We start from the raw sequence: 12,098 nt of genomic DNA, 5'->3' as shown, positions 1-12,098 counted from the left end.
AAATCAGAGCCGAAACGGGAAAACGAGATGAGTCGGCTGCTCTGCAACACTAATATTGGATTTTTTTTTCAATGGCGAGCTTTGCGTCCGGGATAACGTAATTTTCTGGCCTCGCATCGAGTTCCTTCTTTCTGGAGTCCCTTCGTTCTATCTTTATTGGTTTTCTTGAGTCCGGTTAATGGGACCTCGTTTAGCACTACACTGATAACTCTCTCCTGGTTTTTCTCGTCGACAAAGAAAAAATGCTGCACTTAGAATATAAGCGGTGGGTGGTAGCGCAATGTGAAAACAATAGATTCATCTGAATTCTTCAAGCGTTTGCTTATCTTTTGTAGCGACTGCTACATCACGCTAGCACTCCGAGCGTGGCACCCCTCGAGCTGCGTGGCCGCCCTTGAGCTCCGTGGCGGCGCCGTGGTTGGTCACGTGGCTGGTCCCGTGGTGCGAAGCAGCTGCCGGCGGCGCGGCGCGCCGGCGAAACCGAGTAGGGGGGAGCGGAGAGGGGGAGAAAGGGTGAGAGTGAATCCACGTTCAGGGACGAAGGTAAAGGAACGCCCAGCGAAACGGAGCGGTGAAAGGACTTTGCAACTCGACTGAGCGAATCCCACGCGGCCAGCCGTAGCTATCGCGTAGCTCCAGGTTTAACCAGAGCTGAACCACAGCCATTTTTTTTGTTTCTGCAGAGCTACTGAATTTTGTCCATTTCTGTCGAGATTACTCTGACTAGATTGAGAATAAACAATTGGATAAATCATACGGGCTTTACTGAATGAAAATTTGCTTCAGCCTCTGCTCTCAAACCATCATGCAGCAAATACGGAAACAGAGCCATAGGAAAAACTTATGACACGCGTGCATGAGCAGGAGCGCAACGAGAAAAATGTTTTCTAACCAAACGTATCATTACCCTGGTTTCAAACAGGTTTCAATATTAAAGTCAAAAGTGAGATTAGGAATGCAGTGTAAGTTAGATGAAGCCAGATACCGCTTTTGCGTTCAAAAAAAAATTTTGTTTGATCGCTAGAAACGTTTGTACCCGATATTAATTTTTCATCGTTCCTTTTTAGGAATATGCCAGCGGGCACGGAAGCTTCCAAGCATGCCTTCTGTGTTGGGCTTCATTGTTACATGAAATATTGATATGTGATTGGTCCACACCTATAGAAGAGGTCTATCCTCACATGTGTAAAAGAAAGAGCAGTTGGTTTTATAACACCGCTTTCCACAATTGCTTCTGCTTCTGATATTATAGAGAAGTTAATTTTCAATGAGATATGAAGGCATTCGAAATTCAAATGACTGTTTTTTATTCTGAAATCATCCTTTTTACAGATACCTCTGCTACGGTGTGGTTTTTTTCTTTTTACTAAATATACAGGTGTCGCAGTACGCTTTTCAATAATTCAGGGCCATAAACACGAAATTACATGCTTCATAATATAGTTAACACACTAAGCTTTGACAACAAGATATATGCAGCTCAGAGACCTGGCGTTCATAAAGATGTGCTTTGGGGCCAGTGTGCAGCATTCGGTCTATGTCATTCACACCTTCCTTATTTAAGAAAATGTTCTTTTCTTGTTGAGGCTCTCATGGTCACTTGTTCTCCGCAATAGAAAAATTATATATAATTTTGTTACAGCTTTGTTTTCAGTGATCGTGTTTCTATTCGAAATTTGCAAGCGGGAGATACTAACCTAACTCGTACCTCATATCTAACTCAGGAACCTAACTTGTATTCCCAGAGGAACACAAGTCCACTTGTCGAAGCGTTGGCAAGCACGCTGAGGTTTTCCCTTCCTTGTTCACTTTGTGATTATAAAAAACAATCTGACCAACTTCTCTCTACCATGGATACCAGAAAGATAAAGCTAGTAAGTCTAAGCTCCACAGGCACGTATGCCTAATGACAGGCAAGCTGTGCCTGACAAGTTCATAATTTTATTATAGAAAAAATTCTGCCCCACGAACGAGCACATTATTAGTGCTAGAGGAAAGACTCAGCTTGAATTTTTCAATTTTTATGGAATTCGCTCTACTAGTTGCGCACTATGACAAAACGTAAGAAGTGATTGGAATCGTTAAGAAGAAATGCTTTGCGGGCACTCAGAAGATAATGATTTTATGTTATGAAAACTTACACTGCACCAAAACAAGGAAGCATTTGTTTTGAAGATCAGTGACCTGCGCTGACTATTTCACAGCTGCGCAGGAAGTGTAGGCAATGCAAGCGCAAAGTTGTGTGAGCAGGTTTTATTAACAATCGAGCTAACGAGAACATCAACTCTTCATAATAATATCCCATTTTTACTTGCCATTTATTCGCTTGTAGTGATACAAAACCTGGAACTTGCTCGGATTCGGCAATAGAAAAAATGTCGAATATAATAAACTGTGGTGCTTCAAGCTTGCCGGCCCTTCAATCTGTTTTACAGGTACTTTTACAAACTTTTCTGCTATGTAGCGAGCAACGTAAAAGACGTAACGTGTGCCTCCTATTTAGGAGCCTTGTAATAGACGGTAGTCATTGCGAGTGTGCTGATTTATATCACTGTAACGCATTCCATAGTGATATCATTTTTTGTCGCTCTGAGCCAATTTTTGCTCTGTCAACAAACATTGTGAGTGTGCTGTCTTCCATAGCAATATTTTTACCTACTTGCCCCAATCCCGTTTTTCTTTTAGGGAAACGGGGAAGACGAGTGGGACGACATAGAGGATGACGACAGGCGTGACCCCCAGCGGCCGTTCGGAAACCAGCTCTACCTGAACTGGTCACATCCCGAGGTGCGGCTGAAGGTGATGCGCTCCCTCTCCGTATGGCTCAACAAAGGAGTGGACGGCTTCTACCTAAAGCACCTAGACAGACTGCAGGTAATCAGAGCCAAGAGGAGATCGTGCAGTAGTACTTTACTCATAGGAAGGGCGAATTAACATAATTTAATGGCAAAAAGAAGCGTCGGTGGAAAGTAGCAGGGCGTCGCTCGCAGAGCGTGACGAACGTTTTTCTCTAACCGCAAAAGTGGTCTCAATGAGTCTACTGATGCAATTGAATTGAAAGCTGGGTTTTGATAACTGGAAATGACGCAGTAGCTGTCTCACATATCTCGGAGGACACCTGAACTGCACCGCAAGGGCAGGATTAAAGCAGGGAGTGAAAGAAGAAAGGAAGAAAAAGGTGCCGTAGTAGAGGGCTCCGGAATAATTTCCGCCACCTGGGGATCTTTAATGTGCACTGACATCGCACAGCACACCAGCGCCTTTTGCCTTTCGCCTCCATCGAAAGGCGGCCGCCGCGGTCGGGTTCGAACCAGGGCACTCTGGCTCAGTAGATGAGCACCTTAAAAACTGAGCTCCTGCGGCGGGGGGTCTACTAATGCTTGCGAAGTCTGATTTCCCTGGGTCTCAGGGACTTATAACGAAGTAGAGTTTTGGGCGGATTGAAAAGTGGGTGGTTCACGGGACGCTTGCATAAGTAGAGCCAAAGTTAGTAGATCACCCGCAGTAAGCCTTGAGTCCTGCTACGAATAATATAGCTTACTTAAAAAAACACTTCAAGTTACCCCCAGATGCCAACAGTAGCGGGAGGGAGCCATAAGTCGAAACCCATGTTCTCGCATAGTGAGGGCTAGTTTGTACGAAGCTAACCTGTGTGCGTATGAAGGAAGGTAATAAAGAGACCGTTATAAAATTGTTGCATTTGTATGCCTCACAAAATCATGACCACTCTTTGATGTAATTGCATGAAAAAGCGAATTTTGTTATTCTCACTCTTTATGTGGGACTGAAAATTAGAACTGATACGCTGGTGATAATTGATAAATGGTGACATTGGTGACATTGATAATAGCAAAACGTCCATTGTGCAGTGTATTTGTAATTTCTATATTGTAAGTAATATATAAATTAAGACATTGCACTCAATACCTGCCATCTAGGCACATATGCTAGTATGGGGAGAGGGAAGTCCATATAGATACGTATCAAACATATAAATACAGTGCAGATCTGTAGATAAGTTGCTACCGCAGCGGTGGCCAAGTGGTTGAGTTTCCGCCTCGCATGCGGGAGGTGCGGGGTTCGATCCGCGGTGCCACCGGGTACCCACCGGTGATACAATAAGTACAAGCCTTCCCCTGGTCTGATCCTCTTCTTATTTAGGGTGAAATGCTTGGGAAAAAGTGTTTGACCCCACCTTGAGAAGTCGAAACTACCTTGTGCCATGGCGCTCTTTGGCTATGGACGCTCTTGCGCCATAAAAATCCATAATTGTCATAATCACGTAAGATTGTAACACAGAATATTTGGAGGGATCGAAACCGAAATGCCATTGATATTAGCCTCTAGAGAAAGAAGAAACAATTGATACCAAATGCTCATCGTGAGCACTTGCTTCATTCTATTTGTTCCCCCGTGGCAGGTGCAGGACGACCGTGAGCTCTACGAAGTGCTGCTGGCGTGGCGCCGCCTTCTGGACGACCATGACTACGGGGACGAGCGTGGCCGCGTGCTCATGACCTCCGTGAGCCTGGCCCAGGAGCTTGCTGAAAGGAGCTCCCTCTTCGCGCAGCCTATCGTCGCCCTGTTCGACCTGCTCGACGTGCACGTTCCCCTCGAAGGAGGACCTGAGAACGTGACGCAGATTCTCGCCGCACGCTACGCCCAAGTCACGCAGCAGTGGCGACTCGCTGCGCGCTCCTCGGGAGGAGACAGCGCCGGAGAGGAGAACGGCACTGGCATCCCGAGTGGCCACGACCGTCGCTGCGGGCCAGTCGCCAACATGGCGTCGGTTAGTTATGTCAATGCTCTCTTTTGAAGCGAAAGGCTTCACTACGCTAGGTAAAAGCAGTCGTCGGGTAGGCAGCGCGACATCGAACGACCTTCATCCCAACCAAGGATAGCCGTGTATGACCACGTGCGGTACACTTATGCTGTCGAAACCTTGACCTCTCACCTTTAGTAGACCTTTCACTTTTGACCTTAAGAACATCCGATGGGGTGATGTGCAGCCACGAGTTCTCCGATGGGGGACGCGAGACCATGTGATACCATGTCATAGGCACGTCGTGTGAGTATGTATAGAACGACGGTCGCAAGCGTGTAGCGGAGATGCCATGAACGAACCTCAGAGGTTTAGCAAGCGTGCTTGCTTTTCGGTGAATTCCAGGGTTAGTGAAGTTTTGTCACAGCCAATTTTTCGTGCTCTTCCGTCGGCTGATGAAGCTGGCTTTCGTAGGTAATTTTCCGTTTCCCAGTTCTGACAACTGGAGTATGCCGAAGTAAACACAGCGCACTTAATCACAGCCTTTCGAGAGGCGGTTATACAATTTGGTAAGAAATTATTCATCATCATCATCATCATCACCACCACCACCACCATCATCGTCATCGGCGGGACAACGCCCTCTGCAGGACGAAGGCCTCTCCCACGTCCCTTCAAATAACCCTGTGCGGCTAATTATGGCACTAACCATAATGAATTAAAACTGCTTCTCATCGGTCTTCTAAGTATGTTACTGGGCTGCTTCGTTTGACACAGTAAAGATAAACTAAAATTACAGTAAGCAGAAAATTTGTCGCCTTAAATGGGTGCTTGCCATAACGCGATTGCAAGCTAACTAGAATAAGACTCTTCCCTGCGGTGCGTTCATTGCAACGTTTGGCTCACTGCGCTAAGAGGCCCGCAAAAAGGTTGTACTTGCCAGAAAATATATAGAGTCCAAACAAAATATGCACTGCTTAGAGAGAGGCCGTGCTTCTTTCAAAGCCAGGACGATTAAACTGACACTAGATAGCATCTTTATTTATGAGATACAACAGGGAAGACACCTGTTGCCCGTTGCTTGCTCAGGAGATGAAGAAAACGTGACTTAAAAGAATAAGGACTACAATCGTCTTTAGGTCAATTCTCTTCAGTCCGAGAAGCTCACAAACTTCAGTAGCGCGCATTTCATGGCAGAACAGACTGACCAGTAGTAAACAAAGAAATTGCTCTTTCTTAGGGACATTACAATAGATAGGCAAAAGGCAAAAAGTAAGAACAGCTTAGGTAAAGCACGCAATAAGTAGTGCAGCTTGATAAGTGCTCTGATGTGGGCGCTGGACCCGACCTAGTAATAGGTGTGGCGCTTAATTAGTGGAAGCTAAACTGTAGAGTGGACAATTTTGATTCTGCGACCCAAGATCATTTTATTCATTGCAGGATCCGTGGTTGATCTGGAACGTGGGCGATTCGGAGAGCCCACGCCTGGCTTCGCGACTTCTAGATGTGGACCCTCTTTCAGCACTATTCACGCTCTGGGGCATGCCTGGATCCGTATCGCTCTTCTACGGGGACGAGATTGGCATGAAGGACTCGCTGGACTCGACAACTGGACGTGTAAGCTGGATAACCAAGTGCTTCAATTTCTGTTTATTAATATCATGCAACCTGGTACAGGGCGCTCAATATCACAATTTCAGGGTCCGTATTCTATAAGCGGTCCATTTTTTCGCTGCTTGTTCGCCTAGACTCGGTCCTGTGTCACTGAGATATACCCCCGGCTTTTTCATGTGTCTGTGGCAAGCGGCCCGGCCGCAGAGTGGCTGACTACCAGATCTTACCATTGGCTGAAATTGGACGCAATATATAGCCAATGGTGAGGTTCATCGCAGCGCTGTCAACGGCAGGCGACCGGACCTGACCACTGGCTGCCATTGGCTGCGATACGAAGCCAACCACCCAATGACCGCGTCGCTTGCCGCAGACGCTTGAAAGCCGCCGGAGTATCTTAGTGACCAATGACACAGGACCAAATGGACGCAAAATGGACAACGGAAAAAGGACAGCTTATAGAATACGGCCCTAAATTTATCAAAGCCACGCAGAGAAGAGCGCACAAAATCCGTTCTTGTGCCTAGGTGATGCAACCAGACCGACACGAAGAGAGGTTGTCATTGTAGTCACGATCTTCGAAGAAAACATAAATAAACTTCTGTGGCAATGCGCCCAGGCAAATGTGTACATGAGAAATTAGAGCCTTGCGCACTGCTTGATCAATACGTTTGGTACAATTCTTCCTTGCACGCATCAGTTCCAATCTACTGCGGTACAAATTTTCGGCTGATTATGCATACACGGGCCTAATATGCGGTGTCGGTCGGCGCAGAATCTATTCGTATGGCCGTTCGTCTACGAGTGGTGTAAAACTACCGGTGAGGATGGCTCTTGTAGTATTTTGTTCAGCTATCAGATTACAAGAAACTTTCTGCATTACTGGTACATGTTAGTTTTATGTCCCGCATCGAAATTTCTTGATACGAAAGACGTTTTTTTAATACTTATACGCGTGAGTTCTGATTTCAAAACTTGGCGATGCCTTTTATTCTCACTGTTGGCCATTTAAAACTTTTTTATGTACTCCGTAGCTGCCGTTATATGTTTGTCGAACATCTTAAAGCTTGCTTGTTTTTGAAACGTTTTTTTTTTTTGCAGCCGTTTCGCTGCGCCAAAAGCTTTTAACGAACACTATTTAAAGCAGCATTCAGCAGTCGGGATCTGTTTTTCAACGCTTTAAGTGTTCTGGGTTCAAACTTCCTTCTTCAAACGGCTTCGCAGCCGTTCCGTACAGGGCAGCTGGCACCCATGCAGTGGAGTGACGCGGCACATGGCAACTTCTCATCGCCGGCATCAAGACCCTGGATGCCCGCGCACCCGGACCACGTGATCAAGAACGTCGACAACGCCAGCGAAGTGATCGACACTTTGGCCAGAGCTGCCGAGCTTAGGAGCAGCGTCGTCACGCTTTACATGGCGGGGGTGCCGTCGCTCCGACACCGCCGGTGCAACACTCGCCTGGTCCGTCGCTGCGGCGAGGTGTTCGCCATGGAGCGCTTCTACCCGCGTCGAGCTCGCTACGCCGTGGTGGCGAACTTTGCCTCGCGCGGACTGACCCGCGACCTCTCTGACCTGGGGTTCGAAGGGAACGTGGTGGCGGGAACGTGCTCCAGCCTGCCCACCCGGGTGAACTTTCGCGAGCTCTATCTGGAGCCCGGCGAAGCGCTCTACGTTGAGATCACGAGTTGAAGAGAAGGATCACCACTCTTTGTGATGTTACTTGACGATCAATCGCCGCTTCCATGCGATGCTGGACGTTGTCGAACCTTCATGCTTTGTGTGACCATGCATGGACACTGTTAAGAAACCATTGTGTGAGTGTATAGTGGAGACGAGGCGTAGAGTGACCCGCCCTTGGCTTTCAAGCGATGTGATGAGAAGTGGCTTCCTTGTGAATCAGCAATATAAGCCGAGAGAGAATGATGGTGCCAAATAATCACTCGGCTTTTCTGTCCCTGGAATCACATGGTGGAGGGTACTCTCACTTAAAGACGTGTTTTGGACTTCCGTGTCAGTGTTTAAGAGACTTCGTGCATGACAGAAGTATGTGACGAAGTGTCCGGACGTGAAAAAGTTGATTACTCCATGCTTTGGAGCGGTATTGTAGCATTTGTGTGAGACGCTACATGCCGCCAGCATGAAGCAAAAGAGTTTTGGATTGTGCGCAGTTGCTTTTAAAGGAAGATCGAAAAGTTTCTAGAACTTGTGCGGACCAGAAGTGAAACTGCAATGGTAGCAGGCGCGCAACCCACCACCACTGCTCCTTAGGTTTTGCAAAGCTGCACTGTAATGCTGCAGCTGATGCCTAATGCGGAGCTATGTTTCGATGCTTTCCGCCTCGAACAATGCGGTTCGATCAATGAAACGCGCAGAAGGTGGCGTCCAGGTTCAGCCCATCTTTCGACATGCCCATCGTTTGCGGAGCAGATTTCCCGTAGCGAGTGTAGGTACAGTGAGCAGGGAAGTGAACCCTCCTTAATCGTGCGCGGGAGCAAAATATAAGGCGTGGACTGTTCGTGTGTCTTGTGCCTGTGGACACCCTCTCATTGCTGAACATGATAAACAATCAGCAGCTGGGCATGATTTTTTTTCCGACTCTTTGCAGGAAAAATATTTATTTCAGGACGAAAGTTGCGGTTTCACTTTTTCTTTCCAGAACAGCTTCGCTGACAGGAAAACATTCGACAAGCGCGCTCGCCGGTGCTGCGAGTATTCACTCATTCTCAAATAACCTGAACCTTCACCTTACTTTTGCCAGTTCCGTGAACTAGATTCTGCAGCGAGATCAAAGCGGGGAAAAAAAATTCGGTGACAAGTGTAGTCAGACTGACGTCTCACAGCAGTGAGGTATATTGCACTGGAAGTGTGTTTTCGCCCAAGATGCATAGAAGACGCATTCCTTCCTGAGCTACAGCTCAGCAGAAACTGGCTGGTAACGGTGTATGACAAGATTCTTCTACCGTTCGAGCTGTCCACATCTGCCATTGACTGTTCTTAGCACGGTCACTACTGGATAGTGGTCCAGGTATCGGGCTCCTAGTACGGGTCTTTAAATGCATTGTTTGTAAGAAATTTCATGTAGACAATGGTTTATCCATTAAAGATGCACTAAAGAGGAATCTGAACTCGTTTTTTTACCGCGGGAACTCGATCTACACGTTCCGGGCATTCTTAAAAACTTCAAATGATTGTCCTGTGCGGCCGATTGCCCTAATTAAATCGGATTAAACGTTCCGGCTCCCGCCTTTTTTTGAACTCAAAGCGGTAGGTAGGCGGAATCAACTGACATGGGGAGTGTCTTTCAGCCAGTTCAGTGGCGGCATCGCTCTTGCTTTGATTTTGTTTTTTAGGTTTCTGTGGATAAACAGCTTCAGCCACAGACAATATAGCTGCAAATTAGGCCCATGGAAATAAAAATTTACGGGGACTCTTTGGTTTACGTATCACTCCGCCGCTGGCAATGCGGCAAGCCGCCACGGGACTGGCTGACGCTTTGGTTGACTCCACCTACCTATGGCGTTAAGTTCACAGGAAAAGGCGGGAGCCGGGACGTTTAATCCGATTTAATTAGGGCAATCAGCCGCAGATGACAATACTTCGAAGTTTCTAAGAATGTCCGGAACGTGTAGATGGAGTTCCCGAGGTAAAAAGATGTGGTCAGATTCCTCTTTAGTGTACCTTTGATATTCGCCGCGCTCATAGAGATGAACATTAGGACTGTAAAAGGCTTCCTGCAGCGTGTGAGAACTTAACATCAAAGACATATATTCGTGTAGTGTGTCTTTGGCATTTGTGTTTAATCGGTTTACAGGACATTTCGCACCAGTGCGCCTTCATTATCAATACTTCAAATGTACGCACACTATGTTTAAGCATGTATCAGTTGGAAGAATTACATATCTACATGCAGATAAGAGTCGGCTGACCGATCATAGAGGACGCACTTGAAACAAAGATTTAGTGACAGGTGAGAACTTCTAATTCTCTCAGTGACGGATGAAGTAAATACTAAATACCTTGGTTAAATTTTTTCCGGACTTCAATAGTGTAATCATGGAACAAAAAACAACTGCGGTCTATTACTCTTTCTATACTGCACAACGACTAATGTGGAAAACGCTAAAGCTCTCTTCCTCTTAGCTCATGCAATGTTTCGTGTGCCTCTAAAGATGACAGGTTGGTTTACATGTACTGTGAAATTTTGTAACTGTGGGTTCAAAATTACCCGTGATTTTAATTGCGCCAGCCGTGACAGCAAGCGTCCAGTTTTTATCGCGGACCCTAAAATACCCTTTAAAGGTTTCTGCTTGAAAGAGAACTCTTGGGGCACTAAAAAATTTAAAACCTGAAAATCGCACGTTACATATCTTTTTGAAGCAAACTCTACTACTTGGCAAATTATTCACAATTTACTAATGGTGACCATAAACGAAATGTTCGCAAATAAAAACCCCAAATCGATTCTGTAGCACTTCTCTTGATAAGGATCGGGGTATGAAACTTCTCTTTTGCTTCTGTTTGCTTTAGGCGTGAAGGTTAAGCTGACTGTTAAAAAAACGCCATTCTTATTGCGAGAGCTCTCCAGTAATGATTAACGTAGACGAAGATAGTTGGCGATTGTGTGAAGAAGGTTAAAAAGTTATCATAGCTGCTGATTACCGAGAAGTTCATCATTGATGTGAACCAATATTGCCATGTAGCTGCTCTGAATTTGTTTAAATCAACCGCTAAGTGAAATGGACTAAAGAAATGAACCAGGATCACTCTTCCAGGTTCAGTAAGCGCATTCTCAGGAATGCTATTGAAAGAGCAGCAGTTCGGATGAACTTCATTGAGACAATTACTGGAAAGGTTTGTTTTTCTCGTCCAGCCCAAACTGACCTGTGTCTCCTGTACATACTCAAAACGTATACGTAACATGAAGCCTATTTGCGTACCATTGTCTGCGATGTACAAGGCGCCACCACAAGCAGCACAGTTAATGGGCCCAGTATTGTAACTAAATGGTTCATCTTCGGCGCTTTGTAGAACCGGCCTTGACCAATACGTTTCCAATATCAGGCCGATTACCTGTGGCGCTTGAGACGTTGTTAGCGATGACAGCCTAGAGCTAGCGCCCCTTCGTCCTGGTGAAAGCATCAACCCCCTGTAAAAGGCTTCCATCCTCCAAGTTCTTTGTAAAATAAACGCACATTGTTCTGTGAATTCATTATTTCGAAACGGTGAATAAACGTTATATTTCCTGTAATTACATCTGCATTGTTTCTCTTTTTAGATGAGAGTCCGGAATTAGATTTGAATTTGACTGCGAAGCGAACGATACATTTTTTAATGCTTATTAAGATTGTCAGTCAGGACATGCGAGTAATATAGCAGCATGGACATGAAATACATTTCTATTCAGTCTCGAAGCATCTCGGAAACATCCTTGGGTTCTTGCACCGGTCATAGAAACAACACAGCATCACGTAAACTGCTGACCAAAAGCCAACATGTGAACACGAAAACTGTGTTGTTTTCTAAGTAGAACTTTCCAGTCACTTTCACCTGCGCTGGCTATACCCACCAGGAATCTTTAAAAAGGTATTGCTTATTTTCTCGACATTTTTCTCTGTTAAGCTTGACAAATAAGTAAATGCGTTTAAATATTTTTTTGGTTTCTAAATATAAAACGAAATTCATTTTACATGCAGCTTATGTTGTTCAGATTAACGCTTTGTAA

General features: G+C 45.7%; 1 protein-coding gene across 2 annotated transcripts in view; it reads left to right on the top strand.

The window, feature by feature from the left end:
• Positions 1 to 11,621, top strand: part of LOC144132844 (putative alpha-glucosidase) — a 151,811-nt gene extending 140,190 nt beyond the window's left edge. For both annotated transcript variants that reach the window (XM_077665540.1, XM_077665539.1), the window contains 4 exons: positions 2,686 to 2,874; positions 4,421 to 4,789; positions 6,203 to 6,379; positions 7,598 to 11,621. In XM_077665540.1, the coding sequence (XP_077521666.1) occupies positions 2,686 to 2,874; positions 4,421 to 4,789; positions 6,203 to 6,379; positions 7,598 to 8,065 (1,203 nt within the window). In that variant the 3' untranslated portion in view covers positions 8,066 to 11,621. The remainder of the gene's footprint in view (positions 1 to 2,685; positions 2,875 to 4,420; positions 4,790 to 6,202; positions 6,380 to 7,597) is intronic.
• Positions 11,622 to 12,098: the final 477 nt, after the last annotated feature.

The sequence above is a fragment of the Amblyomma americanum genome, chromosome 5 (assembly GCF_052857255.1).
Source record: "Amblyomma americanum isolate KBUSLIRL-KWMA chromosome 5, ASM5285725v1, whole genome shotgun sequence".
In the NCBI taxonomy this organism is placed as follows: Eukaryota; Metazoa; Arthropoda; class Arachnida; order Ixodida; family Ixodidae; genus Amblyomma; species Amblyomma americanum.
This window is presented reverse-complemented; position numbering and strand designations above follow the sequence as displayed.